The sequence below is a fragment of the Corapipo altera genome, unplaced genomic scaffold, assembly GCF_003945725.1.
Source record: "Corapipo altera isolate COAL_440 unplaced genomic scaffold, ASM394572v1 50, whole genome shotgun sequence".
Taxonomy (NCBI): domain Eukaryota; kingdom Metazoa; phylum Chordata; class Aves; order Passeriformes; family Pipridae; genus Corapipo; species Corapipo altera.
In genome coordinates, this window is record NW_020884889.1 from 1,710,910 (window position 1) to 1,737,108 (window position 26,199).

The following is a 26,199-nucleotide window of genomic DNA, read 5'->3' on the forward strand; positions in this document are numbered from 1 at the left end:
GCCTGCTGGCCCTGGCGCTGCCGCTGGCGCTGCCCGGGCGCGGGGCCGCCGCCGAGCCCGCCCGCACCGTCTACACCAACCACTGGGCCGTGCGGGTGCGGGGGGGCCCCGCCGAGGCCGCCCGCCTCGCTGCCGCCTACGGGTACATCAGCCTGGGGCAGGTAAGGGACGGCGAGGGGCAGCGGGGGGCTCCGGGCAGCGGGCAGGTGCGGGGGCACCGGGAGCGGGATGCGGGGGGGTCGCGCTGGGGGCTGGCGGGAGGGATCGGGGAGCTGCCGGGGGTTTGCGGGGAGCCTGGGAGCGGGGAGCTGCCCGGGGTCTCACACCGCGAGTCCCGGGACCGGGAAAACGCTGGGAGGACGAGGATCAGAGAGGAGCCGGGGGTTCCGGGAAGCTACCGGGGGTCTCGGCACCAGAGAGGCGGCGGCGTCCCGGAAAACTGCCGGGGGTTCCGGGACCGGGAGCCTGCGGCAGATGCCGGGAGCTGGGAGCTGCTGGGGCTCTTGGTGCCGGGGAGCTGCCCGCGGTCTCGCACTCTGGGTCTCGGCACCGGGAAGCTGCCGAGGGTCCCGGGACCGGAGAGGCGGCGGGGGTCCCGCGGAGCTGCCGGCACTCCCGGGACCGGGGCGATGTCGGGAGATGGATCTCGGGCTCTCCTCGCTGCCGGGGCTCCCGCCGAGCTGCGTGGTCTCCCGGGACCGAGGCGGTGCCGGGCGTCCCAGGACCGGGAGATGAGCCCCGGAAAACCCCCGGAGCGGTCGGAATGAGGATGAGGACGATGCGGAGACGCTGGTGGAGCGCTTTGGCCTGGGGGCAGCCCCGGCCCCGCTCCCCCCCGGCTGGGTGCCCCTCCTCGAAGTGCCCTCGCCCCGCACCGCCGGGGGGGTTGCACAAGTTCCTCCCACCCCGGAAAGTTGCATTTATGGGTTTAACAAACTTTGGACTCTCTGGCCTGGGTTTATCTGAGATTTTGGGAACACGGAGAACTTTTGCTTTCAAGCCCACTCAGCACACGGGTGGCTTAAAGGCGACTTTCAGCACAGCAGCTCGTTTTCCTCTCTATTTCTTCATCCTCTGCAATCCCAGATGCGGGCTGGTGTCCTCGGAGTTTCCTCCAGAGTTTATTGCCATGGTGCTTTTTTGGCTGGGAGGCACTTCAGGTTGTCCTCCTGCCCAAGGTGTCTCCTGGACTCCAAATTATAACCTTGCTTTGTATCGCAACCCTGCTTTTAACCATAATTAAAGTCACAGGGTGCTGCGTAAACAATCTTTTTTTGGGGGAAGGCTGGACTGGGGACGTTGTCTCCTGCCCCCGTGTCCGTGACCTCCCATGGGGGATAACCCCTCATGTCCCACCCTCGGTCTCCTACCTGCTGCAGTCGGCTCTAGTCCCACCAAGGAGAACGTCTCTTGTATTATTGAAACGCTTCTGTCACAGGGCTGGGCAAAGATGGTTGTGCAACCCAAAGGGCTTTTCAGTGTTTATCCCTCTTCAGCCAGAGAATATCTTGATTGAACTTCCCACTCTCCCGATTTGCATCAGCCTAACGTCAGCTCCTGGTTTGGGGTTTTGCTGTGTCCCTTCCCTGCTGGAGCATCTGTTGCCTCTCCCTCCTTCCCCAGCATCCCGGTTTTCTGAGCTCATCCTTGTGACGCTGGAGGCATTTGGCCTACGGGCACAGTGTGTCTCCACTGGAGCATCCATCCCTCCCCTCTGAGCCCTTTCCCGGGGCAGCCCCGTGCAGGCTGGAGAGCAGGGGAAATATTTCTGTGCTTGCATCAGGGTGTTCCTGGCTCCCGCCTTTCCCGTGGATACTGGGAGCTTGTGCACCGCTGGGGCTTCCCCAGCTACTCTCAACGCCTTGCCTGCAGCCCTCTGGCTTCCCAAGCCCCTTTGACTTTTCCCATTGGATCTTCTCAAGGGCCAAACCTCAAAGAACCACTTTCCCTGCGCTCATACACTTGTGTGTGACACTTGCAGTGTTGTGCTTGGGGTTTGTGTTGTGGGGGCCTGGGTGTCCCCAGCTTCTCCTGCTGCGTCATCTGCTTGTGGAGCTGCTGGGGATGACACAATCCCCAGAGAGATAGACCCTCCTGGGAGGCCTGATCCTGCACAAAACCTGCTAGAAAACTGCCAAGGGTGTATCACCCTGCCCTGGGGAGGTGTTCGGGTGGAGTCCAATGTGGTGGGGGAGGAGGAGGAGAGGTGATGGTCACTGGAAGGCCCAACTAGGTGCAAGGAGGCTCAGCCCTGCAATGGTGACTGGTGAACTCTTTTCCTCCGAGATGCAGTTCTGGGGACTCCTGACGTGGTACTGCCTGGGAAAGGCATTGCTGGGGTTGGCACACACAGGTTTGAGCTGTTCCTGTGCCCAAACCACGAACCGAGACACTCCAAACCCTTCTGGGTCATGCAAGTGACATTTCCCTTGGGGAATCACTTGCGTCAACTTCTATTTGAGTGAAGCAAACAACTCAACAAAAGAAGCAGCTCTTACAGCCCTGCTCATTCCTCTCCGCCGGGCTTTGTTGGCAGCTGTGCCGGGCGAGCCGGGACAGGCCTGGCCGAGGGCGCTGCGAGGGATGAGCGTGGCCGGGGCTCTGGGCAGCTGCTGCCCGGGGGTGGTGATGAGCCTGTTCCCATCCTGGGTGCAGGGTTTATGCTGATTTTTCCTCGTGTGGTGTCCAACACTAAGTTTTAGGAGGGCTGGCACATCCTCAGCAGTCCCACCTGCAGTGCAGGAGGTGGATGGGATTCGTTCTGGGCTGGACTTGGAGCTTTCCTGGGTTCCTGTTGTCTGGGAGATGCTGGAACTTGCAGCTCTGGGCTTGATCTTTACTGGGCTGAATACGTCCGTGACCATCTGAGAATTCCTGAAGTTCAGCGACTGGAGCCCTTGTCCATGATGGGAATGGGTGGTGTCCCCAGGAGGGGAGTGCTTGCAGCCTTCCTAACTGAAAACATCCTCCTGGAAGACACCAGTGCAGCTGCACTTCACAGAGATGGGATGGTTTGGGAAAGCTGCTGGAGGGCTTGCACTGCAGAGCCCTCACTGAGCTGACTCACCATGTGGAGAACAAATACTTTTCCATTTAAAAAAATGGCATTTTTAAATTCTTCTCCTTAGAATACCTTGGGTGGAATGGGGCCTCTGGAGGCCACTGGGACCAACCTCTGCTCAGTCTTTCAAGTTAGACCCAGCACAAGAAGGTTTTTCTTATTTTTTCCCTCTGTAAATCCCAGGAGGATAAAGAACCTGGGGCTCAGGGTGCTTTCCCTGCTGCTCTGGCCATGTATCCCCAGAGCCTGTGATGGGGTCATTGCCCTCTCTGTCCTCTTGCTGATTTGCATCACATGGTAATTTTGTGTTTATTTGCAAAAAGGAAGGAAGAAATCTTTCACTTAGGAAAGAATTGTTTACTCTGGGCATGGTGAGGCCCTGGCACGGATTGCCCAGAGAAGCTGTGGCTGCCCCATTCCTGGAAGTGTCCAGGGCCAGGTTAGAGATGATCTTTAAGGTCCCTTCCAACCCAAACCATTCCAGGATTCTATGGAAAGCCCTGTGCCCTCATTTCCAGGCAAAGTGAGTAAGAGGCAAGGTGGCCTTGCTCAAGGTTTCCCCAAAACATGGAGAGGCTGAAGCATTCTCTTTCCCTTTCCTAAGTATGAGTGGGTTTGATGAATGGGTTTTAAAAGGCGAAAGCAGATTGTGATGAGCAGCTGCTTTATGGGGATGTTAAAGAAAGTGCCCAGCTCTGCTGTAATGCAAAGAATACAAGGGAAGGGGGGAAGGGGGAACAGGGAGCGTTTAAATAAACCCAAGTGGAAATAAATTACAAAAATCACACCAACAGCAGTAAAGTTGGTGAAATGACAATCTGGCATAAAAGGCAGAGCAAGACTAATTAAATATTTAATGCCTGTAAGAGGCACTGGCACATCCCAAGGTATCAAGTGTGATAAAGATGTAAGTAGTTGTCATCTGCTTTAGCGTCTGATCCGGACAAACCTGTTTGCTCTCCCCTGCCCTGTTGCAGCCAGTCCTGGTCTGGCCTCAGGAATGTCACCCTGGCCCCTGGGTCACACATGGCCTTAAAGATGTCACCTCAGCTTCTGGGCCACAGATGTGTTCTTGTAGCGTGGCTCTTCCTGGTCCTGCGAGCCAGACACAAGGAATGTCACTGGATCCCAGCATCCAGCTCCTGACATGGGACGTGGTTTGAGGTTTTTTTGTGTGGGTTTTTTTTTTTTTCTTTTTTTTGGAAAAAAAAAAAAGAAGAAAACCAACCTCAGGCAAAAGGGAATTTATAGCAGTGTCCCAATGTGTACCGAAATTGTGTGATCTGGGAGCTGCATACCAGTGAGTGCAGCTTTTGGGTCATTCCCATCCCTCTGGCTGTGAATCCCCATGGGATGTTTCACATGAGGTGCCTGCCTGAGATCCCTGACTCATTGCATAGCCCCAGGACTTTAATCTGTACTTTTGGGATGAAAAAAGAGGAGTTGAGGAGTTGTGGTGTCTCCAGATGCCAGGATGAGAGGGCCGGAGGCAGCACAGCCACCCCGGGGCTTGGCAGGGTGGCGTGGCTGGCACTGTGTTTTCTTGCAACTGCTGCTGTCCCTGACTCCAGACTGAGCACGTTTATATCCCACACTTCCCAGGAGCATCCCAGGGCTATCAGGGATCCCATCACCTCTTCCTATGGGCTGTTCGAAGCCAGAGTGTCGGGTGGGGAAGGCAGGAGGATGAGGCACAGCTCCCCTGGCTCTGCCGCAGCTGCTGAGCTCATTTTTAGCTCATTATTTCTGCTTGGGAGCTGATGAAAGGCAGTTTGCAAAGATGCATTTAATGGGTGAAAATTCATAAAAATGTTTTCCGGGCTCTGTTGTGCCGGTGCAGCGTCCGACCACCAACGCTGTTTGCCGCAGCGGTGGCACCGGGGTCCGTGCCAGCATCCTGAATGCCCCCTGCACCCCAGGAGCTCTGTGTGAGTGAGAGACTTGGGGTGCAGGGCACGGTGGTACCAGGGTTTGTGCCAGCATCCTGAATACTACCCTGAACCCCGGGAGCTCTGTGTGAGTGAAGGATTTGGGGTGCAAGGCACGGCTGCACCGATGCACAGAGGGACGCTGCCAGTACCAAAATGGGGGGCAACCACGGGAAAACACACTTTAAAAAAAACAAAAAACAACACACACCAAGCATTATTTTTTTTTTTTTTTTTTTTTTTTTTTTCAGATTGGAAGCTTAGAAAACTACTACCACTTTCACCACAGCAGGACGTTTAAGCGCTCGACGCTGAGCAGCCGGGGACCGCACAACTTCCTCCGCATGGACCCCAAGGTACGGGGCTGGGCAGCCCGGGGTCCCCCGGCCTCTGTGGGGATGGGGGTGCCTGCTTCCCCCTGCAGGAACCTGTTGACCTGGTATGGGTCAAGTGTGAGCCAAAGCATCTTGGGATGACATGTTATCCCTGAACCACGGCCCTGTGCATGCACAGGGTGACTCATTGGACACGGGGACGGAGAGCGGTGAAAAATACTTAAAAGTGACTAAACACTAACATCTGCCTGAAAGCCAGGGAGAAGAAAAGGGGGGAAAAGCTTTCCAGGATAGAAAGGCTGTTGCATGCTCAGGGTGTTGATCCAGTTGCCACAACACTTGCTGCCTCAATGGTTGCTATGTGTGAAATCCTTGGCAATAGCTCTGCATTGCTTTTTCCTAGAGCAAGCATCCAAAGGGATTTTCAGTGCAGCTGAATTGACAAAAGTAATGGGGAAGGGGGTGAAGAAGGCAAGAAGGGACCTGGGTGAGCTGGGTTTCGGGTGGTGGGGAAGGGCTGTGGCTCTGCCTTGGCTTTTCTCCTCCCCCAGCTCACCCAAGCCCTGTGAGATGGGACTTCTGCAGAGCAGGGAGGGGTTAATGGTGGGGAGGGTCTTCTTTTTTTTGGAGAGGGGAACATAAAAAAAAAAAGCCATTTTGGTGAAGGTACCCATGCTCTAGCAAGCTGCTGATGCTCACACCGATGCCTGGGGATGCTCCCAGCCACCCTTGGGATGCTCTTTCCCGAGGCATCTCCAACCCACTCAACACCACATGTCCCATCCACATCTCCCCAGGTGCTCAGAGCAGCCCTGCCATTCCCAGCCAGCCGGCTTTCTGGGGAAATTTGCTGTTAAACATTTGGACAAGGTCTGTTGCACAGTTCTGAGGAGGTGCACGTGTGGCTGCGCTGCTGGCGGGGAAACCTCAGCAAGGGGAGCTGCTGCCCTGGAAGTGTGCTGAGCTTTAATTAAAGCTGTTCACCCTCGGGGAGGTGCACAGGCATCCCAGCAAACCAAGGATTCCCGCTCTGCATTTGAAATACCTCCATTTAAATGACTCTGGTTATAATGCAAACTAAATCAATTGGCTTTTAGTCATATTAACATTTACCTTACCTTGCTCTATGGGCTGCAAGCTGGATCAATTAGCTCCTGTTCTCTTAATCCTTCCTTATCAGTTCAAGACCTGTTGGCATGTCTTGTCTCTCCCCCTTTCCCATGTACATTTGCAAATCCTCTTGGAGATGCATTTGGATGGCACCAGCTTAGCATGCATGCAGGAAAACCTCACCTTGAGGCACGAGGACAGGAGTTGGAATAGGGAAGATGGAAACAGATCTTACAGAAATCCCGAAGAACCAGCCCATCCAGTTGTTTGCAGATGTTGGGTGGTTCCTGCCTTCCAGGGGCTATTGTTTCCAGAGCTGTTATTTATGTTTGCTGTGGGGGTCGGTGGCACAAGGACCCACAGCCAAGCTCTCCACCCAGAGGAGGAGTCTGGGAAAGGGGAGACCCAGCACACACAGGGCAGCACCTGGGGCCCTGGTACTTGTGGGGCCATGCTGCTGCCCAGCTCCCCTTTTGCCCCAAGAGACCCTGCAGCTGTGTTGTTTTGGGCTGATATGAGCCGAGTGATGTGGCAGGTCATGGAAAGGGAGGAGGAACATGGCAAATCCAGCAATTTTGGGAGCAGGTCCTAGCAGTGAGAGTAAGAAGTGTGGAGGGGCAGTGGGATGCAGAGTTGGGTCACACTATGCTGTGCCACCCCTCTTAGGGCTCCACTTGTAGCTCTTGTTGCCCTAGACTTTCCTGGCTCTCTGGGATGCTCCTGCTGTTACGTGCAGGGCTTGAACCTCCAGCTCACTGCTTCAGTCTCTTTAATCCACATCAGAGGATGCCATGGCCTCAGTCCCTGTCCCTCTGGCCACACACCATGGCAAAATCAACTTCACCTTAATTAACTGTGCCATGCCATGGCAAACATATGCTGGAACCAACTTCTTTATCCTGGATCTCTGCTTTAACTCACGCACATCCACTGGTATAAGTCAAGCAATCATTTTTCTGGAGCTGCAAAGGGAGTTGCACCCTCACCCTTGCTGGTTGTCGTGTTTGGTGGAGCCACCCTGGCTGGCTCGCTTGGGGCATCACCTGCTGAAAATCTCAAAGTGAGGGGGAACATACAAAACTGCTGCTCTGTTTGCAGGAAGGGCAAAGGATTCAGCTCATTGATACCTGTGCTGCCTCATGGGGTCCTTTGGTGCCTCTCACTGTCACCTCCTTACTGCTAATTGTACCTCAAGGTGCTCCAAGAGAGCTGGAGAGGGACTTTGGACAAGGGCCTGGATTGACAGGACAAGGGGGAATGGCTTCCCATTGCCAGAGGGCAGGGTTAGACGGGATATTGTGAAGGAATTCTTCCCCATCAGAGTGGTGAGGCCCTGGCACAGGTTGCCCCGAGAAGCTGTGGTTGCCCCATCCCTGGAAGTGTCCAGGGCCAGGTTGGACGGGGCTTGGAGCAGTTTTGTCTAGCGGAAGGTGTCCCTGCCCGTGGTAGGGGATTGAAATGAGAAGAGCTTTAAGGTTCCCTCCTGACCCAAAGCAGCCTATGATTCTGTGATAATTAGGGTTTGCAGGGGTAGAACAGTGACTCCTGGGTCTCAGGATTGTAATACTTTGGGCTAGTGGTAAAAAGACTTTCAGTTTTTTAAATTTCCAAGAAGCTTTTCCCCCACCCTGGATTAACAATAGATGTTGATCTGAGTTTCACAAGCCATAGGAGCTGTTGCAGGGATGCCCCAGGCTCCTTCCTGCTTGCCTGTTTTCCCATGCCAGCCACATTGATTTATCAACTCCCCCTTGAAATCAATGCCCTTAAACTGCTGATTTCTCCATGTCCACACACACTGACTCCAGGCTGGCAGAACTGGGGCTGATCTGGAGCATGTTTGAGATGAAGACATCCCCACAAGGCATCACAGCTCCTGGCAAAAACCCCACAAAATCCCATATCTTCCCATCATTCCTGCATCCAGCAAAGCTGCAGGGAAAGGCAGTAGCTGTGGCTTGGACAATGAGACCCATGGTAACGCTGCCAGGGAGTGGTGCTTTAAGGAAAAAAACCATAACCTCTATTTAATGTATTTTTATTTTTTTTTTAACTAGACCATGAAGTGGTATTTTTGCTTCCAGTGCTTAAATCCATCACAGTACAAGCAAAGTAGTGCTCTGTCGTCAGCCAAGGCAGCGTGGAAACTCATTTTTCTATGATATATATTTTTTTTTCCTTTCAACAGTGTTTTTTTCTTTAAAATATATATGTGTTTAAAACCCAAGCTGTAGGCTGGAAGCTGTCGGGTTTCTGACACGCAGAGCTCCCAGTCCACCTCCATCCTAGGTACAAAGCTATAAACTGTGCAAGAACTCTGTTCAGCTGACAGTTTTACATAAATGAGCCCAACAAAAGTTGTGTTTTGGATTTTGATTCTTTTTGTTACCAACCCTTAGTAACAACAATAGAGACATCCCCATGAGCAGCTCCCAGAAGACCCAGAGCCATCAGGAAGAAAGTGCCCAGCAAGGAGGGATGTGCCACAGAGCCCTCCCAGCTCATCAGCTGGTGCCTCTGTTCTCTCCCTGACATGGACACCTCTAAAGATTTGGTCTATAAATTATTTTGATAATCTCTTTTCACTAAACTTGGGCTTTACCTTCATGCTGAAGGCAGGAAAGCCCTTTTTTGTGGGGAATAAAAGGTTTGGGGGGGTTAATGCATGCCAGGGATGGGATGTGACAGCTCCCAGATCAGCACCGTAGGCAGATCCCACCACAGCAAACACCAGCGTTTCCCAATCCTGGCCTTCTCCGGATCATTTCTTATTTGATCTCTTTGCATGTCATGCCCTGCTGAAAAGCAAACAAATGTCAGAGCGATCGGCTCCAAGGCCACCTCGCCCTCAGCCAGTGCCAAAAACACTTCTCTGGAGCTGGCCATGTCCCCCAGACCTGCCGTGGCTGTGTATGGCCATCACACATTTTTGGGAAACGCATGCTGTCCTTGGGTTAATCCCTCGATTTTATTATTTCGTCAGGAGGAACAAGCTCAAAGGATGAGCAGCCCTGGAGCCAGGTGGCAAAGTCTCAAGGCTGAGCTGCTGCCTCCCAGCCGGAAGGATCAGCCCAAAGACTAAGCCAAGCACCCGAGTCTTCTCCAAAACTTTGACTAAACACTGAAATATGTTGTCTGTCTCCAGCAGGACTCCAGCATGTGCTTCTGTACTTTGTTAAGCCAGGGGGTTTAGGCTGCACTCAGAGGCGACGTTATTTATGCTCGAGGGTTTTGCTGCACTGGGAGAGGAATCTGGTCCCTGGCTCAGAGACCACAAGGAGCTGAGCTCACTCTGTCTGTCTGTCCATCCATTCTTTTCCTTCCAAATGGACCTGCTATCTCCACAGCAGCTCTGGCCAAGGAGATGAGGGTTTGCCAGAGCATAGGGTGATGCTGGGCCAGGTCCAGGCTGTGGCTGGCGTCACTTCTGCATCCCATATCCCATTTCAGTGGGCAGTTCCGGGCTCTGTGCCCAAGGCTGATGCTGACCCATGTCTCTGCTTGCAGGTGGACTGGCTGCAGCAGCAGGAGGTGAAGCGGAGGGTGAAGAGGCAGGTCCGAGGGGAGCCACATGCTCTGCCCTTCAACGACCCAGTGTGGCCCAACATGTGGTACCTGGTGGGTGTTTCCCCGCAAGGACCCCTCTGCCTTATGGGAGGCTCCTTTATTTTTAAGCAAATGCATCATCAATCTTTGCTCAGCCCAGCCAGTCATAACATACCTTGATATGAGCAAATGTGCTTGGCAGGAGGATTTTAAAATCGTGGACTAATGCATGTGAGAGTCCAGTTTGAAGTGTTGCACCCTCGTTAGCAGCCCCTCATCATGGGCTGTGCAGCGCAGGCTTGAGAGCAGCACCACTGCATTTTACCTATCCCAGAGCTGCAGCCATCTATTTGTAATATCATTTTTCTCCTGCCTGCATCATCGATCTGTATTTGACAGGGAAATTCATTGAAAATTAAGGGTGGAAAGGAAACGAGCTCTTCAAAACCCAAGAGCCCACAGTATTTGAAATGGAAGAGGAAAAGAATAATAGGGAGATAGCATTGCCTGGATTAACTGCTGCTGGATGGGTTTGATCTGTGGAGTAAAGTTATAACAAATCTACGAGTTATATGGCAGGGGGTGGGTTGTAAATATATTTTCTGGTTGATTAAATGGGCTCCCAGCCTGGCTGTTTGCTTAGATGGGCTGGAATGGGGTTGCAGCATTTTGCAGCTGTGTTTGTCTCCGTAGCACTGCGGCGATAAAAACAGTCGGTGCAGGTCGGAGATGAACATCTTGTCAGCCTGGCAGAGGGGCTACACGGGCAAGAACGTGGTGGTCACCATCCTGGATGACGGCATAGAGAGGAACCACCCCGACCTCCTGCAGAACTATGTGAGCTGGGGGATGGACGGGCTGGGGTGAACGGGCTGCGGCTGATCCTCACCACAAGTTGATTTATGGAGAATTTCAATGTATAAACACAGCTGAAGTCTGTGCATTGGCATATTTAGAGGAAAAGTTTTTTGGGTTTTTTTGTTTTTGTTTTTTTTTTTTTTGAGAAAGCTTGAGATGTTTTTAAGAAGGAAATGAGGTTTTTAGATAAGAAGGTTTGGGGGAAACTCCCTTTGCAGCTGCCTGGGAAGCAGCCGCCTCCCTCTGCTCACCAGGGCAGAGCCAAAAACCTGCATGAATGCGCTCAGCCCCAGCTCAAAAACTAAATGGCCACAGTGGAGAGAAGGGGGGTGCTGGACCCAGCAAGATTTGGGGTTCAGAGGAGCAGTTCCTGAGGTAACAGGATGTTTCCTCTGGGAAACATGCAGTCCTGCAGCCTAAAACTATTTATCCTGAGGAAACAGAAACTAAGGGGAAAATGTCGTTTCCTGCCCTGCTTGGCTCCATTGGCCACCACTCCAGTTGCTGGCCACCACAACCAGCTGGTAAGTCGAATCTAATGGTGGCAACATATTTTCAGGATCCCCTTGCGAGCTATGACGTCAACGGGAACGACCACGACCCAACTCCGCGCTACGATGCCAGCAATGAGAATAAGTATGTGATGCTAATTGCCATGGAGTCGGGGTCTGTGGGGTCCTGGGAGGCTGGGTGTCTCCCCTGGGATGTCTTCCAGGTCTGTGGCCTTTCCCCATCCCCAGTGCTGCAAAGGAGGCTGCATTATGGGCTTTGCATAGTCATTGTGTTTAATGCAAGTCCAGCCAATTGCTAGTGGACCCTTGAGCCATCAAACTACAGCACTGGGGGGGGTTTACTTGCCCTGGCTGGGGATTAAACCAGATGAAGTCAGGATGGGTGGCTGAGATGGCAAGCCTTGGACACATTTTTTGGGCTTCAAATAAATAAAAAATAAAAGTGGGATGGGTACATGTGGAAAGGAAACAGGAGTGCAAAGAGGAGATTTTATCAAGGTGCAAGATGCAAAGAGGAAATTGCATTTAGGTGCAAAATACAAAGGAGCAAGTTACATTGAGGTGTAAAATGCAAACAACAGATTGGATTTAGGTGCAAAATGCAAACAGCAAATTGCTTTCGGCATTAGTGTCTTGCACCCCCCAGCACTTGCTGTGGGCTTTGGGTAAGGACTCTTCATCTCCTGGGGCACTTTCTTCTGCCACTTTGGCCTCAAGGCTGGTTTTGGGGATGGGGGGTGGCTGGAGGGACCCTTTGCAGTGGGCATCAGCTGATGGGGGATTTCTCTTTGCAGACACGGCACTCGCTGTGCGGGGGAGGTGGCGGCGGCGGCGAACAACTCGTACTGCATCGTGGGCATCGCCTACAACGCCCGCATCGGAGGTGAGGCTGCACCGCTGCACTCCCCTGCCTTTCACCATCCCCCCGAGGCACTGTGGCCACCCTGGCCACACTGATGGGCTCCCGGGTTGGGTGGTGGGAGGCTGCTCCCCCAAATACTACCAGGAGAGTCTCCTCCTTGATGCCTTGGCTGCAGGGAACTCCGGGGGTGTTGGGGAAGGATGGGTGATATGGTATGCGAGGGACCCTGGCTCCGTGTATTTTGGGGTGGAAACTTTCTTCTTGGGCTGCATCCTTGCTGTGAGGGTGCACGTGGATTGAGGATGTGGTGGTTTCACCCCCAAAAGTCCATAACTGCTCTCAGGGGGTCTGTCCTTGGAGTGGCCGTGTTTGCTGTGCTCTGTGGTGCTGGTTGAGCTTCAGAGCTGAAGTCACTCATTTGTGGGGTCAATATCTGCAGATGAGCTGCTTGGAGTGGGGGGGTCTGGGGAGACCCCCAAAATACTCTCATGGGCAAAACACCAGGGAGGTGTGGGGCTGGAGCTGTGTGTAGGGTGGGCACTTTTGCACAGTCCTACAAATAACAGAATGCGCGGGAAGCAAATGAATCTTTATCACCAGATTGGATCCTGGTGGTAATTAGCATCTCAGAGTTCATTTGCATTAGCTGAGCTGGTTTGACCTGGGGCAGTCCTGGCCAACCCACAGAGTATAACACCCCTGGGGAGATGAGGGTCTTAGTGGGGGAGGGAGTGTGGTGTCCCATCTACATGGCTGGTGGGACCACGCAGGGGACAAATACCTGGAGCTGGGTCCTTGCCCCGGGGTTTCAGCCCCATCCCTGGATTGGCTGTAACAGGAGAAGGGTTTTTACTGCAGCCCCTCCTACCAGCCCAGCACTGGGAGAATGGACCCAAGCACCATGGGGTGGATTTGGGACTTAATTACTTCTCTTTGTCTTATTCATCCTGACTGTGTAAGAAACAGCTTTTGTTAGAGTTGTGTCTGCAGGGGAGCAGTGCCCACAGGGATCCTGCTCCTAGCCAACCACCTCCAGTGATTGCCTGTGTGGGGAAAGTCCCCACAGGGAAGAAATAACCCCACAGAGCATGAATGGGGGACTGGTAGGGGCACATCAGCCCATCCCATCTTTCTGCCTCCTGCACATGTCATGGCTTCTTGCTTCTTAGAAGTTTCTTGCCCCTAAAAACCCACCTCCAAGTGCAGACCAAGCAGCAGCTGAGCAAGGCAAAGCTCCTGGTGGGGTTTAGTGCAGTTTTGGATCCTGCAGGATCAGGGCATTCCCTTCCGGCTCCTTTTCAAGCCCATTTCTCCACAGCTGCTGGTGGAGACGAGCTTTACTTGTTGACTTTATGACGACCTATGGGTCTCATTTTAATTTGCTCCCTTTAATGAGTGCCTTGCCCCAGGGGTGTGCTGGGGAGGTGTTGAGTGAGACAAGGCACCTGGCAGAGGGCTGGGGGCCGGGGGCTTCCCACAACATCAACAGGCAAAGGGGAAAAATACAGTCTGAGCCAGATGAAGTTTGGGATCATGGAGGAAAATACTCTATAGCTGCACCAAGAGTGATTTTAGATGGATTACACAAATAAAGCAGCGATTAATGAGCACAACTTGTTGGGGAAGCCTATTTGTCACACTTGGAGAGCTCCCATCTAATTTTACTGGCTGCTCTTCAGCGCCCTTGCGTTGCTTTTCATTTGCTCTGGGCAAAACACATCACTGCTCAAGCAAAGGGCTCCTGCCATTCGTCCTCCTTTTCCCTCTCCTCGAGCGCTCACTTTGGAGGTTGGTATTGCTCCCTGTGTGGTACAAAGCTCATTTATTTTGCAGCATCCATCTCTGCTCCCTCCTGCTCCCCATTATTTGACCAGGGAGCCTGGCACTGCGGGTGGTTGTCTCTGAGTTGTCTCTGGGCTGGCTTTGGGTTGGCTTTGGGCTGATTTTGGGCTTGCTGGTGAACATGCCCACATTTAGCCAGCACAAGCCCGATCCCTCTGCTGGTTTTCCTTGCTGTGCCACAGCCAAGTGCAGCTCAGACACCAGGCTCAGCTTTTCGCCCCTTCTCCTCGTGTTTTCTTGTTGACAAAGAGGAAGTTTTTGGGAACTGCTCAGCTCCCTGGTTTTACATTTCTAAGCTTGGTTTTGGCTGATCGAGGGCAGCGTCAGAAAGAGATATTTGAGTTGACTGGTGTCCAGAGTGCAGCTGCAGCTGGAATGACATCTGCCTGCATTTGTTTGCTTTAAGACAAAATACATGTGGAAGGGGAAATGCATTTTTATAAACCAGGCTATCCCTGGCTGACAAAATACGATGCTGAAATTTCCAGCATGTCTTTTCCTGCAAGGGCTGTTTCTGGGCAGCCCATTGGGGTGCCTGGCACCCTCCACCCGCTGTGCAGAGTGGAAATCCTGCAGGGGAAGAGTGATGGAGAGCAGAGCGGGCTGTACTCTCATAATTCAGCAGTTGGAGGCTGGGGGTGTGCAGCAATCCCCCAGCCCATCCCACCATGGCTGAGGGGCTCTGCCTGTGAGTACCCTGGCTGGTGCCTGCTGGCATTCCCAGCTGGAAGTGAGGGTTATCCCAAGTGCTATTGTTCATCTGTGGGTTGGGGTCCTGGCTCTGATTTTGGCTGTGCAAAGCACAGCCTGGGGCTTCTCCCACTCCGGAGAACTGCTGGCATCAGTTGGGCAGTGATGGGATTTGGGGACTGTCATACTCATCCCCACTCAAGGGGAGAGGCTTCACCCCGCCAATGTGCCTGAGGCTGGGCCTGAGGCTGGGTGGGCATGAGTGATCAGGAAATTCCAAGTGGAGAGACGTGTTAGCTAATGAATTAAAAGGGAGGGAAAAAAGGTTTTTAGTGGGCAGATTTTGCCACGGGGGAGTGCAGTTCCACTCTCACCACTCCCACCACCCTTTCCCCACTAATGGAGGGGAAGTGAATTTTAACCTCCCCCTCTCCATCCCTAGCCATGAAGCCAGCAACACAGAAAACTTCCCAAGCAGCTCCCCAGCATCCTGCTGCCAGGCTCGTTGGCATGCAGGGCCGCGGGTTGAAGCTATTCCAGGCGCGCCTGAGCCGTGCGGTTTCCGCCGCCGCTAACAAAGCCCTTTGATTGCAATCCTCACACTGTCATCCACGCCATGAAGCCCTAATGTCTGATGTTTTTGTGCTTTTAGGCATTCGTATGTTAGATGGAGATGTAACAGATGTTGTTGAAGCGAAGTCGCTTGGCATCAGACCCGATTACATTGACATTTACAGCGCGAGCTGGGGGCCAGATGATGATGGGAAGACAGTTGATGGACCTGGTCTATTGGCCAAACAGGCTTTTGAGCAAGGCATTAAAAAGGTGTGGATCCCACAGCGCCCAGATGCGCTCGCCCTCCTCCTCCTGTCCCGTGGGAACGCGTGCCAGGGCCGTGGGCATCCCGGGGTCCGGCGCGGGGATGGGCAGCTCGGCCCCCTGAGGTGATGCCAGCACTAGGGCTGGGGTGGGGGGGAAAGCCAATCATCTCTAATTTTTCCTAGTTTTCCCTGGCGTCCCTAAGAGCTCCGGTGGATTTTGCGGCCGAGGGTGGTGACGGCGGGAGGTGCCTGGCGATGGCGCGGCCCCAGTGGGACCCCTCGGCATGGCCGGCCCCGGTGGGACCACCCGGCAGCACCGGCGACCAGGCAGAGCCCTGGCAGAGCAGGGAGGCCCCAGGTTGTGTTGCGAAGCTCTGCTGGGATGAGAAACCCAGAGTAGTTCCTGGGGGGGGGTGACTTTGCACCTTAAAATGTCCTCCCTGGATCCTGGCATGGGCAGAAGGGGACACCCCCAAGTATCTCCAACCCCTTCCTCCACCCTCCTTAGGCCCCTGGTATCCTCTCCCAGAGGTCTCTGCCACGTTAAGCATTTCCCTGGTTTTCCACCTGGAGCAAGCAGCTGTGTCACAGCTGGGCAGGGACACAGATGCCACCACAGGGTCTAACAGTGGATTATTATCCTTGAAATCCTCCAGCAAGACAGTTCAGCCAGCATCACATGTGATTGACAGCTGTCAATCAATCCCTGCTGGAGATGCCCCATGGCCCTTCTCTTTCTGGAATCTTTTAAAAAATGCCCAATATTGGCTAAAAGCATCAGGAAAAAGACCTTTCTTGGCAGCTTGGTGGGTGCTGTGGATGAGTGTCACAGCAGCCCAGGGCTCCACATTGGATGTTCCCTGGGTGCTTCAGAGAACCTGGGGTTGGAGTTTCGCCACCAGCAGCCCCAGGCTGGGCTGGGAACCCCCCCATTTTGACCGCTGCCTCCAATCCTTCCTCTGCTGCCTCTTCTCATGCTGTGCCGGGATTTTGGGCGGCCACAGGCTGGGGTGAGCAGCCTGTCTCTTATCTAAAAATAGGGTGGAGTGTTTTTCCCACTGTTTACTTGATTTCCTGCTGGGGCGGTGAGCCTGCCGAGGAATCCATTGAAGTGCTGGGGAGTTCACGCCGTGTAAATATGGGGGAACAAGCTGCTTTTTAGTCCTTATTTTTCCACGCAGGAGCAAATGGGGGGCAGCAGGGTCCTTGCCCAGCACAGCCCCACTGTTTTGGGATGCTTGTTTTTGTCTCCCAGGGGACAGCCCTGTCCCCCAGCTGCCACTGGTGTTTGTGGCACCCACTGTCCCGCGTGCACAGCTCTTAATTGCCAGCTTCTTCTCCTTAAATAACAAGGAAAGCTGCAAGGAGATAGTTAACCACCACCTTTAGCCCGAGCAAACAGCTGTAACTGAGTTATAAATCCTTAAAATTGAGTTTTTAATGGAAACATTAAAATAACCTTTATCTATTAGCGATAGGACTGCGCTGGAGTAATTTACCATCTTGTTTCTTGTTCCTCCAGCCACACTTTATTAGTTCCCGAGCTAACGAGGGGAGATTTATCCTGGTGGCTCATGGAGTGCTGTTGGGCAAACACCCAGGCCCCGCAGTGCTGCAGAAGCAGGAGATGCTGTGCATCCCACAGCCAACCATGAGCAGCTGGGGTGAGCTGGATCATCCCCACCTTGGCCAGGGAGGGATTCCCTGGCTCAAATGATACTCAGATCCACGTTTTATAGCTGCAGGGAGCCCCCTCTCTAGCATGGTGTTGGCTTAAGAGAATGGCAAATGAAGAAGCTGGGTGTTTGAGGTGTGCTTGTAGGAATCTTGGTAGTTCCTTGTTTGAGAGCAAAAGGAAAGAGTGGATTTTTTCCCATCTGAGGGAGCTGCAATATGCAGTGAGCTCTCGGAATGCTGTCAGGTGTTAGATGTGTATTGTAGTGTCATTCATGTGCCTATTCATGTCCTCCATGTGCCTGTGCTGGCCCCAAACTCAGTTTTCTCCAGTGCAGCCCTGCCTGGGCCTCGTGGAGATGTGGGTTTGGATCAGGTCTGAGGAGCTTTCTCGGCTCCCACGGGGGGCAACACTCAGGATGTGGGATGCAAGGGAGGTCTGGTCTCCCTGTCTTCTGATCCCAGTTGAAATCATTGCTACATCTCCACATGCTTCAGCAATCAGTGCCTGGTTTTATTCCTCTGATTAGGGATTTGGGAAGCTTGGGTTGCATGCAGTGGGACTTGTCCTTGGGGGTGGGTGGATTTTGGTATGGGCGAGCTGGACGGTCACTGTCTGTGCCGAGCGCGTGGGCTGGGATGCTGCCTCCTTGGAGATCCAGGAAACCCTGGAAAGCAGGGTGGGAGATGCCAGCAGCAGGCTTGGTGGGCTGGCAAGCTGGGTTGAGCTCTCCGTGACGCGGAGCAATTCCCTTGGCATTTGCACTTTTTCTTGCAGAGCTCCAAACAGCTCTATTAATCTTTGCTAGGGAAATACCCACCCGGTTTGGCTGGGAGGCAGCCCAGATAATGAAAACTTTCATAAAGTAAGGGAAAAGCCTGACTTAGCCTGTGTATCCAGAGGCAGGGTCAGCTCAGAAAGCCTCTGCTCCAGGAGGGGGGCGAGACAGGTAATAAACATCCCGCTCCCCCTGGCGCTTAAAACCCACAATAAATCCCAGTGAATTCCTCCAGAGCAAAGCTGCTTTATTATTGTTATTTTTATTATTTTTTTGTGGAGGAAGCTGCCGCAGAGCAGTGGGAGAGAGGCAAACACCAGATCTGCCCAGGCAAGCGCCGAAACCTCTCGGTGGCAGGAGTAGCTGCAGGGAGGATGGGGCTGCTCCGCTGTGTTCTTCCATCGCCTGCCAAGCCCGGCAGAGCGCCATCCTCCCCTGAGAACACTGCCTTACAGGGCACGGAAGAGAACCAGCCACTTCATTTCCTGCCCCTAACCCCCTTGGATCACCAAAAATCCTCCTTTTTTGGGATGGCGGCACCTTGCTTCCAAACCCCTGCAGGGCTGGGTTATTCCTGGGCGTCCCGGTAGTGGATTGGATGGAGAACAGGGCTTGCCCCAGTGACATCAGCTTCATTAGGGGCCCCTGGCTGGCACCACAGCTGCCACTGCCAGCTGGGATTTTCCCTGGCTCCAGGGAGGTCTGGGTGGCTGGTGCAGCCTTCCTGCCCCCCCAGTTCCCAGTGGGCTCCCACAGCTGCGCCCAGGGGGGATGGCTCCATCAGATGTTCCTGCCAAGTGATGGGCATTTAAAAAATTGAAAAACAAACAAAAGGAACCTAAAGAACAAGCCGGGGAAAGGTTTCTGGTGGTTTGGTTGGTTCGTGAGGTGCTTTGTGGGCTTGGGAGACGTGGGGTTTGAGGGGTTTCCTGCCAGTCCCTCATAGAACCAGGTGTTACTGGCTGGTCCAGACACTCTGAGTACCCAAGATGTTTTCCCTCAGGAGAGCCTGTGGAAAATGTCAAAATCCCATCGCTGGAGGCATTCCCATCCTCATGGGGAATTGCTGCCTGTAAACTGGGGCTAGCTGAGCTGAGGGGAGCGTGTGTGGGACTGACCCAGGGGGCTGAACGCTGGGCAGGATGAGACCCATCCTTCCACCCTCATCAAACCCTATATCCAGATCGAAAAATCAGACTTATCCCTTCCTCCCTATGCCAAGATGGCCTCTCATCCTGGACAAACACCTCCTCTAACCCTCCATCCCCTCTCTGCCCACAGGGTCGCAGGGGACTGGGGTCCATTTTCGTCTGGGCGTCGGGGAACGGCGGCAGAGAGGGTGATTACTGCTCCTGTGACGGCTACACCAACAGCATCTACACCATCTCCATCAGCAGCACCACCGAGAACGGCTACAAGCCCTGGTACCTGGAGGAATGTGCCTCCACCCTCGCCACCACCTACAGCAGCGGGGCTTTTTACGAGCGGAAAATAGTGAGTTTAACCCCAGCATCGAGTGGGGCAGCACCCCCTGGGTGTTTTCAGCACGGCTGGGCTGTGGGTGATGGCCCAGTTGTAAGAGCCAGGCTTTGCCCTTAGCTCTGCGGTGGGTTTTACTCTGGTCGTGAAATGCTCAGGGATGCGGTGTTTTCCCTGGTAAACTGGTGAAAGGGCTGGAGGTTTGCAAAAATACCCATGTGAATATTAACTTGTTCCCTAAAGGTGCTTGCTCACTGTCCCTTGTTTGAAAAAAAAAGTTAATTTTGAGGATTTTTAGCCTGAGAGAGAAAAAAGAGGGAGGATGGAGGCATTTGGCAGGGATGTGGCAGCCCCAAATGGACAGCTGAGACTTTTTAGAGATCAAGAATTGCCTGAAAGTGTGTGCATGTGTGGATCAGACCAGCTTTCCTGCCTCCCAGGCTATATTTGCCCTGTCCCAAGAACTGCTGTGTTCTTGTCACACCAAGGCTGTTCGGCATCATCTGAACCTTGAGCAGTAAAGCATCACCCACTGTCACAGCACCTCATCCGAGCTGGGAAGGGAGTTTTCCACCCAAATGAGTTTTTTGACAAAAAATGGGGTTTTTTGGTTTTTTTTTGTTTTTTGGTTTTTTTTATAAGTCGATTAATTTTTGCATTCAGGAATGGGGGTTTTGGCACCTAAAAGATGAATTTCCAGCCAGAAAACAAAATCCAAATGGCATTTTCATGCCACTCAGCATTTGCATGGCTGAAGCCAGCACAGTCCAGTGCTAGTGGAGCATTGCTGGGAAAAAAAAGCAGATTTCAGAGGCACCTTGGGGTGGAATCACCAGATTAACCCAAAACTCAGGAGCCTGTTAAAAATGTAACCAATGGAGCATTTCTTGGCCCAATTCCTCTCTCCAAGCTTTTGGTACCCAAACACTGTGCTCTGTCCTGGAACAAAAAAACTGGAAATGGCTTTTTTTATCCCTATGCAAATGGAAATTCCTGCCAAAAACCAGGAGCTGGAGGTTTTAAGAAAAGCATAACATGGCACAGCTCAGTGTGCACCCATATATGCACAGCCCTGGCAGCTCTGCCCTGCTCACATCACTCCATCTGTCTTTTCCTCCAGCTGAACCACAATAAAATTGATGGCTTTTTCCCTTTTCAAATAGTTTTTACCCCTTTAGAAAAGTGAAATGTAAGAAGGGTTGTTTCCCCATGCACCAAATGTACCTGCAGCCTGTTTTGGGGGCTCTGGGCACCGTGATGGCACGTGAGCCATGGCAAGGGTTGGGTACCAGCAGGCTCAGCTCCGCTCTGGCAGCATCCTGAGTGAACCTGGGGTGCTGGATGGGGTAGTGCCCATGCTGGGAGTGCCTTGGGAGCTGCAGCTCCTCTCCCCACAGGTCACCACAGATCTCCGGCACCGCTGCACCGACGGCCACACCGGCACCTCCGTGTCCGCCCCCATGGTGGCGGGAATCATCGCCTTGGCTTTGGAGGCAAAGTAAGTGTTACCTCACCAGGAAAAATGTTTCCATGTTCAGTACCTGGTGAGCAAACCCAGAAAAAAACAAAGTGTTTGTTTTTTTTTTATCTTGGGAGTGATTCAAAATGGGACAAAGTTATTCTAAATGGCTCCTTTTCGGCGAGGTTTGATACAGTGTTGTTGTTTTGCATCTTCCCGCCGGTGTTTTATTGATCTAATTCTTCATCTGTTGAACATTTGGGGTTGGTGAGATAAGTCAGGCTTTTCAGTTGGTGCATTGAAACTGCTGACGGCGGGCTCCAACAGGAGTTTTATAAATCCTTCCTGTAGAAAAAAATATCGGAAAACATCACAGGAAATGGGAAATGTCCATAGAAGTGATGATTTTCAGCAAGTGTTGCATTTCTGGGGGTAAATGACTACTTTTGCATAATGTCAAAAACTCACACAGCTTGACCAACAAGTGACACACTCCCTGGTTCAAACAAGCTGTTCTTTTCCTCTTGTCCCCGTCCCATTCTCATCCCAGTCCCATCCTGGTTCTGTCGTGGTCCCCCAGCCCAGGAACAGCCCTGGGGCATCCCTGTGTTGCTTCATGGAGCATCTTCTCATGAGCTTATTATTATTTTTATGGAGTGGAAATAAAATTAAGGCTGGGAATAAGCCTCAGGGCAGCACTGCACTCTCACCCAGGGATGGTGATTGTGGTTCCAGTCCTCCTCCTCCGGTTTAATCCCAACACCCAGGTCGGGTGAACATATTTCCGGAGATGCTGTTTTCATTACAAGTATATTAAAAGCTTTAGATGTAATTTTTGAATTGTTTAGCTGAGGCATAAAACGCGACATTAAGTACGAGAGCTTGGTGCTCAGGCACTCCATTATGACAAGAGAGAATAAATTGAATTTGTTTCCTTAAATGCTGCTCGAGAGCAATATAAATCCCAGCTCGAGATGCTGAAGAACTGACTGTAAGAAAAGCATGGAAAATTCTTCAGCAATATCCCTGGGGCTGGGGTCTTGGGAAGCACAGAGCACTTGGTGTCCTGCACTCTGGACGCACAAACCTCACGCAAACCCAGTCTGGGGGAGTGGAAACAATTTGGATTTCATTTTTCCGTTAAATGAGCAACCCAGGGATTTTTCCAGCAATTTTTGCTGTTATTGCTATAAAGGGAAGGTTTTCTCAGCATCATGTATCAATGAGCTGCTGAGCCCAGTACCCTGCCTCAGGATGTGCTTCATTCCTGATCTCCTGCATGAAAATGGGGAAAACACTCCTGATTTGCTTCATTTCTACCTCAGAGCATGAGACCTAAATTGCCTTATCCAGGAGTAAATCCTGCAGTGCCTGTGGACATGTGGCATCTCTCCCTGGGGCATCGACCTCTGCTGGGGCACCCCAAGCGATGGCCAACCTCCGGGCAGGGTGTCAGCATTTAAATCATCAATTCTTGCTCTTGTTTTTGAGCGGGAAAGAGATTTTTTGGAGCTTTTTTTAACCCAATGGGTGTCCCTGCTGCTGCTGGGAAGACTGGGAGCAGCAGAGCCATCCCACAAGCCCTGTGTTGTTGCAGCCCCCTGCTCACCTGGAGGGACGTCCAGCACCTGCTGGTCAAAACCTCACGACCGGGGCACCTGCGAGCGCCCGACTGGAAAACCAACGGCGCAGGGCACAAAGGTGAGAGGAGGTGGGGGTGGAGGTGGCATGGTGGAAATGGACAACCAGGGGAAAATAAAGGTCTCCAGAGCTTTGTTTATGGGGAGGATTCACTGTGTGTGGCCACTGTCGGCTTCCTTGGGGGCTCCCACCATCAGGCTGTTAAGGGGAGGGAGGAGAGGGCAGTAATTCATGGGGTGAGATGCTTGCAACTCTTGCTTGGTGGAGGTTTGGAAGCCTTGTTTGGTGGAGGCTCTCCTGAGCTGGAATGTTTTCTGTTCCTTTCTGTGGGCTGCTCTCAACAATGGGTTTTCCATGGTGCCAGTGTGGATTTGGGGTGTAACTTGAACAGGGTGATGAGCTCCGTGTGTTGAAGCAATGGAGTCAACTGTGCCTTCCTCCATGGTTGGGGGATGCTCCACCAAGCGCTGAGGAGGAGCTCCTGAGCCCTGCTTGGAAGGCAGTGGGTTTCTGAGTCTTCTCTCTTTCCAGTTAGCCATCTATATGGCTTTGGGCTGGTGGATGCTGACGCTATTGTGGTGGAAGCCAAGAAGTGGAAGATGGTTCCTCCTCAGCACATCTGCGTGGGAAGCTTGGACAGGGTGCCCAAGTGAGTGTTGTGGGGTGGAGTGGGGTGCTCTCCCAGGGCATGCAGATGCTTGGAAGGAGCACTGGAGGAGCTGGCTCTTGCTATGCAGAGGCTCGGCTCCTGTCTCGACATTTGGAAAGGGAAATTAGGAATCAGGGTGGCTGGAACAAGTCCATGGGCAGACAAGATGATGTTTGTGGATTTTATGGTCAGAGTGATCCACACCATCCACTTTCACTTCCCAGATGGGTGATCAGCAGGGAATTTTTGAGGGCTGACAGTGAGAGACCAAACCCAACTTGCCTGCTGGGTCCTACATGAGCAGTGATGTCTTGGTCTCTCTGCTCTCTTCCATCAAACATTTTCGATTGAAGAGACCAAAAACTTTTGCTTTGTTGCAAAAGTTTCCAAATTTCCATTGTCTGGGATCTTTGAATTCAGCTTCGGATTCAAACCAGCTTAGGTTCGCATCTCATCCTTGGTAGGTCAGTCCCTGCTAGGTTAAAGAGTGGGATCACGGATCTGACCAAATGGACCCTCCTGATTTAGCACTGCCTGGCTGTAGAGTGAGAGAGTTGTTAATCAGAAAAGTCTCTAGAAGACTTGCATATGCAAAACAGGAATGAATGTGGAGCCAAGTGTGTTCATGAAGCTATTTATCTGATACAGACACTAATTACAGCCCAAAGAGGAGCACTGCACTGCTAATTATAATAAAGCAGTGCCCTTGCAGCCCATAAGGCACAGATCCTCGGAGCAGTTCAAACCCATCTCGTTACCATGCGGCAACTCAGCAAATTCCCATGCTAGGACACTGGGAATTGCAGTGGAGGAGGAGATAATTTTTGCTGTGATAGCAGTAGGAGACTGGGTTCAAGTATAATTGGGTGTCCATACTGCTGGGAACTTGTCCCCATCACGACACTCTGCCCATCCCTGGCAGGTACATCCGAGCTGACCACGTGCTGCGCGCCAGCACCCTGAGCAGCGGGTGCGCTGAGCACCGTGACCAGCATGTGCTGTACCTGGAGCACGTCGTGGTGAGGCTCAGCATCTCCCACCCGCGCCGGGGAGACCTCCAGATCAGCCTCGTGTCTCCAGCAGGAACCAGGTCACAGCTCCTCGCCAGGAGGTAAGAGCAACCGGAGCCAGGATGTGTCCTCTGGGGGATTGCTGCGAGTTTCCTCAGGGTTTTTTGGGAAGGTGGGGGCATGCCCATGTCTCTGCTGCAGAAGGGCTCCATGCGAGGGTGGGTGCGTGCAAGGAATCGTTAACCCTAACCTTAATCTTTAATCACCTATCCACCTTTTCCGATAAAATCCAACATCCGAAATCACATTTCTTGGCGCGTGGCATTACCATTGCAGGGTGTTCGACCACTCCAACGAGGGGTTCAAGGGCTGGGAGTTCATGACCGTCCACTGCTGGGGGGAGCGGGCGGCGGGGGAGTGGACCCTGGAGATCCACGACACGCCATCCCAAGTGCGCAACCCCGCCGTGCAAGGTGAGGACCCCCCGGAGCCCACCAGTTCCTCTCGCTCCCAAAGCTCATTGCAGGCTATTTCACTTGGCTGTGTATTTTGCTGTGAGTTTTTATGGTCTCCAGCAAAACGGTATTGCCCAAATATCTCAAAAGTGGGAATAAAACATCAGCCCTGAACACAGGAGGCTGCCGGCCTGGCTGAGCCGGGAGTGGATTTTCTCCCAGCAGCAGCAAAACTCGCTGCACCCGAGAGCCAGGTTTCCAAAATTAAACCGTAATGAGCCAAAACAAGGAAACCCAAGAGCTGTAATTGTTGTTTGTTTGTTTTGCTTCGCTGCTGGGACATCTGGCGCGTGGGCTGGTTGTGCAATGGCGCAAGGGGACGATGCCCCTCGGGCTGCAGACAGACAGACATCCTCCCCAGGCTGCCACTGTGCTGGCAGGGGGTGGTTGGGCTCAGCCTGGCCCCTGCATGTCCCTGTGTCCCCCTCTCCCTGGCTTGGCCGCCTGCTTCCAGTAAAGGAGCTGTGCTGGCAGGATCTAGCCCCACCAGGAAGGGGCAGCCGCCTCTCTGGCTGGTGGCAGCAGGGCATGAGGAATCCTGCCCGGGGCTGGCGTGTGTTGTGGGGGTTTTAAATCCACACAATCATTGATAGGAAGCCAGGAGCATATTAAAAAATTTCTCCCACATGATTTTCTGGCGGGAGGTGCACGTGGGGGTTCGTTCATTGAGCACAAAGTGTTTCTGTTTGCTGCCTTCACCCGAAATCTTTTGAACTCAGAGAGCGGCAGCAAAGCGCCCACGGAGCTGATTTTTCCCCAGTATTTACAGTTCATGGCGGGTGTTTCTGAGCCCCTCAAGGGCATCAGGGCTCAGCTTTACCTGTCTTGGCAAAATGAAATGAAAATGAGAGCATTTAGGCACCCCCTCAAAGGGTCTGCACCGGGTTTGAAGCAGAGAGGGTAAAGCGGGAGGAAAAAGAGGGAAGATGCTCCCAGCTCATAGCAGAAACTGGTATTAAATGTTAATTTAATACCACTAAATTGGTTAATCTAATACCAATTAAATAATATGGGTGTTCTGTTGCTGGCACTGCTGCATCCCCACCTGAGCCCCGTTCAGCCCGGGCTTTCTTTGCATGGGATATTTTAGATTTAAAGCAAATTTAATTCTTTCAGTGAGGGCACTTCCCCGGCGGAGCTGCCTCGCAGGCTCCACACTGGCACTGCTCAGTGCAGCAGGTGGGTCCTCTCATCCCTTGGGGACAGCCAAGGGATTTGGGTATTGGAAATTTTAAGCCCTTCCTGGAAACGCAGGGATTAGGAGTTAAAGCCGAGCGCGCCATGGGCATGAAGTGACTCGCGTTGATGGAGAATTGAAAGAAAAACAGCCTTGGAAAGAAGCAGTAGCATTTTTAGGCTCCCTCCCCAAAGCCATGTGGATCGTGGAGGGTCTTGGTGTGGGTGTAAGGCCTTGGGGGGGGGTCCTAC

At 52.7% G+C, this 26,199-nt stretch overlaps 1 protein-coding gene across 2 annotated transcripts in view; it reads left to right on the forward strand.

Moving 5' to 3' along the window:
* The window catches only part of PCSK6 (proprotein convertase subtilisin/kexin type 6), a 49,341-nt gene that overhangs the window by 14,854 nt on the left and 8,288 nt on the right, over window positions 1-26,199 (forward strand). The window contains exons 1-13 of one of the 2 annotated variants that reach the window (XM_027644220.1): window positions 42-161; window positions 5,241-5,345; window positions 9,942-10,052; window positions 10,674-10,817; window positions 11,398-11,474; window positions 12,145-12,233; window positions 15,397-15,569; window positions 19,300-19,512; window positions 20,895-20,995; window positions 22,554-22,657; window positions 23,129-23,246; window positions 24,169-24,357; window positions 24,593-24,729. In XM_027644220.1, the coding sequence (XP_027500021.1) occupies window positions 5,334-5,345; window positions 9,942-10,052; window positions 10,674-10,817; window positions 11,398-11,474; window positions 12,145-12,233; window positions 15,397-15,569; window positions 19,300-19,512; window positions 20,895-20,995; window positions 22,554-22,657; window positions 23,129-23,246; window positions 24,169-24,357; window positions 24,593-24,729 (1,468 nt within the window). In that variant the 5' untranslated portion in view covers window positions 42-161; window positions 5,241-5,333. Of the gene's footprint in view, window positions 1-41; window positions 162-5,240; window positions 5,346-9,941; window positions 10,053-10,673; window positions 10,818-11,397; window positions 11,475-12,144; window positions 12,234-15,396; window positions 15,570-19,299; window positions 19,513-20,894; window positions 20,996-22,553; window positions 22,658-23,128; window positions 23,247-24,168; window positions 24,358-24,592; window positions 24,730-26,199 lie in introns of those variants that run through there. The other variant, XM_027644219.1, reaches the window with a different exon arrangement.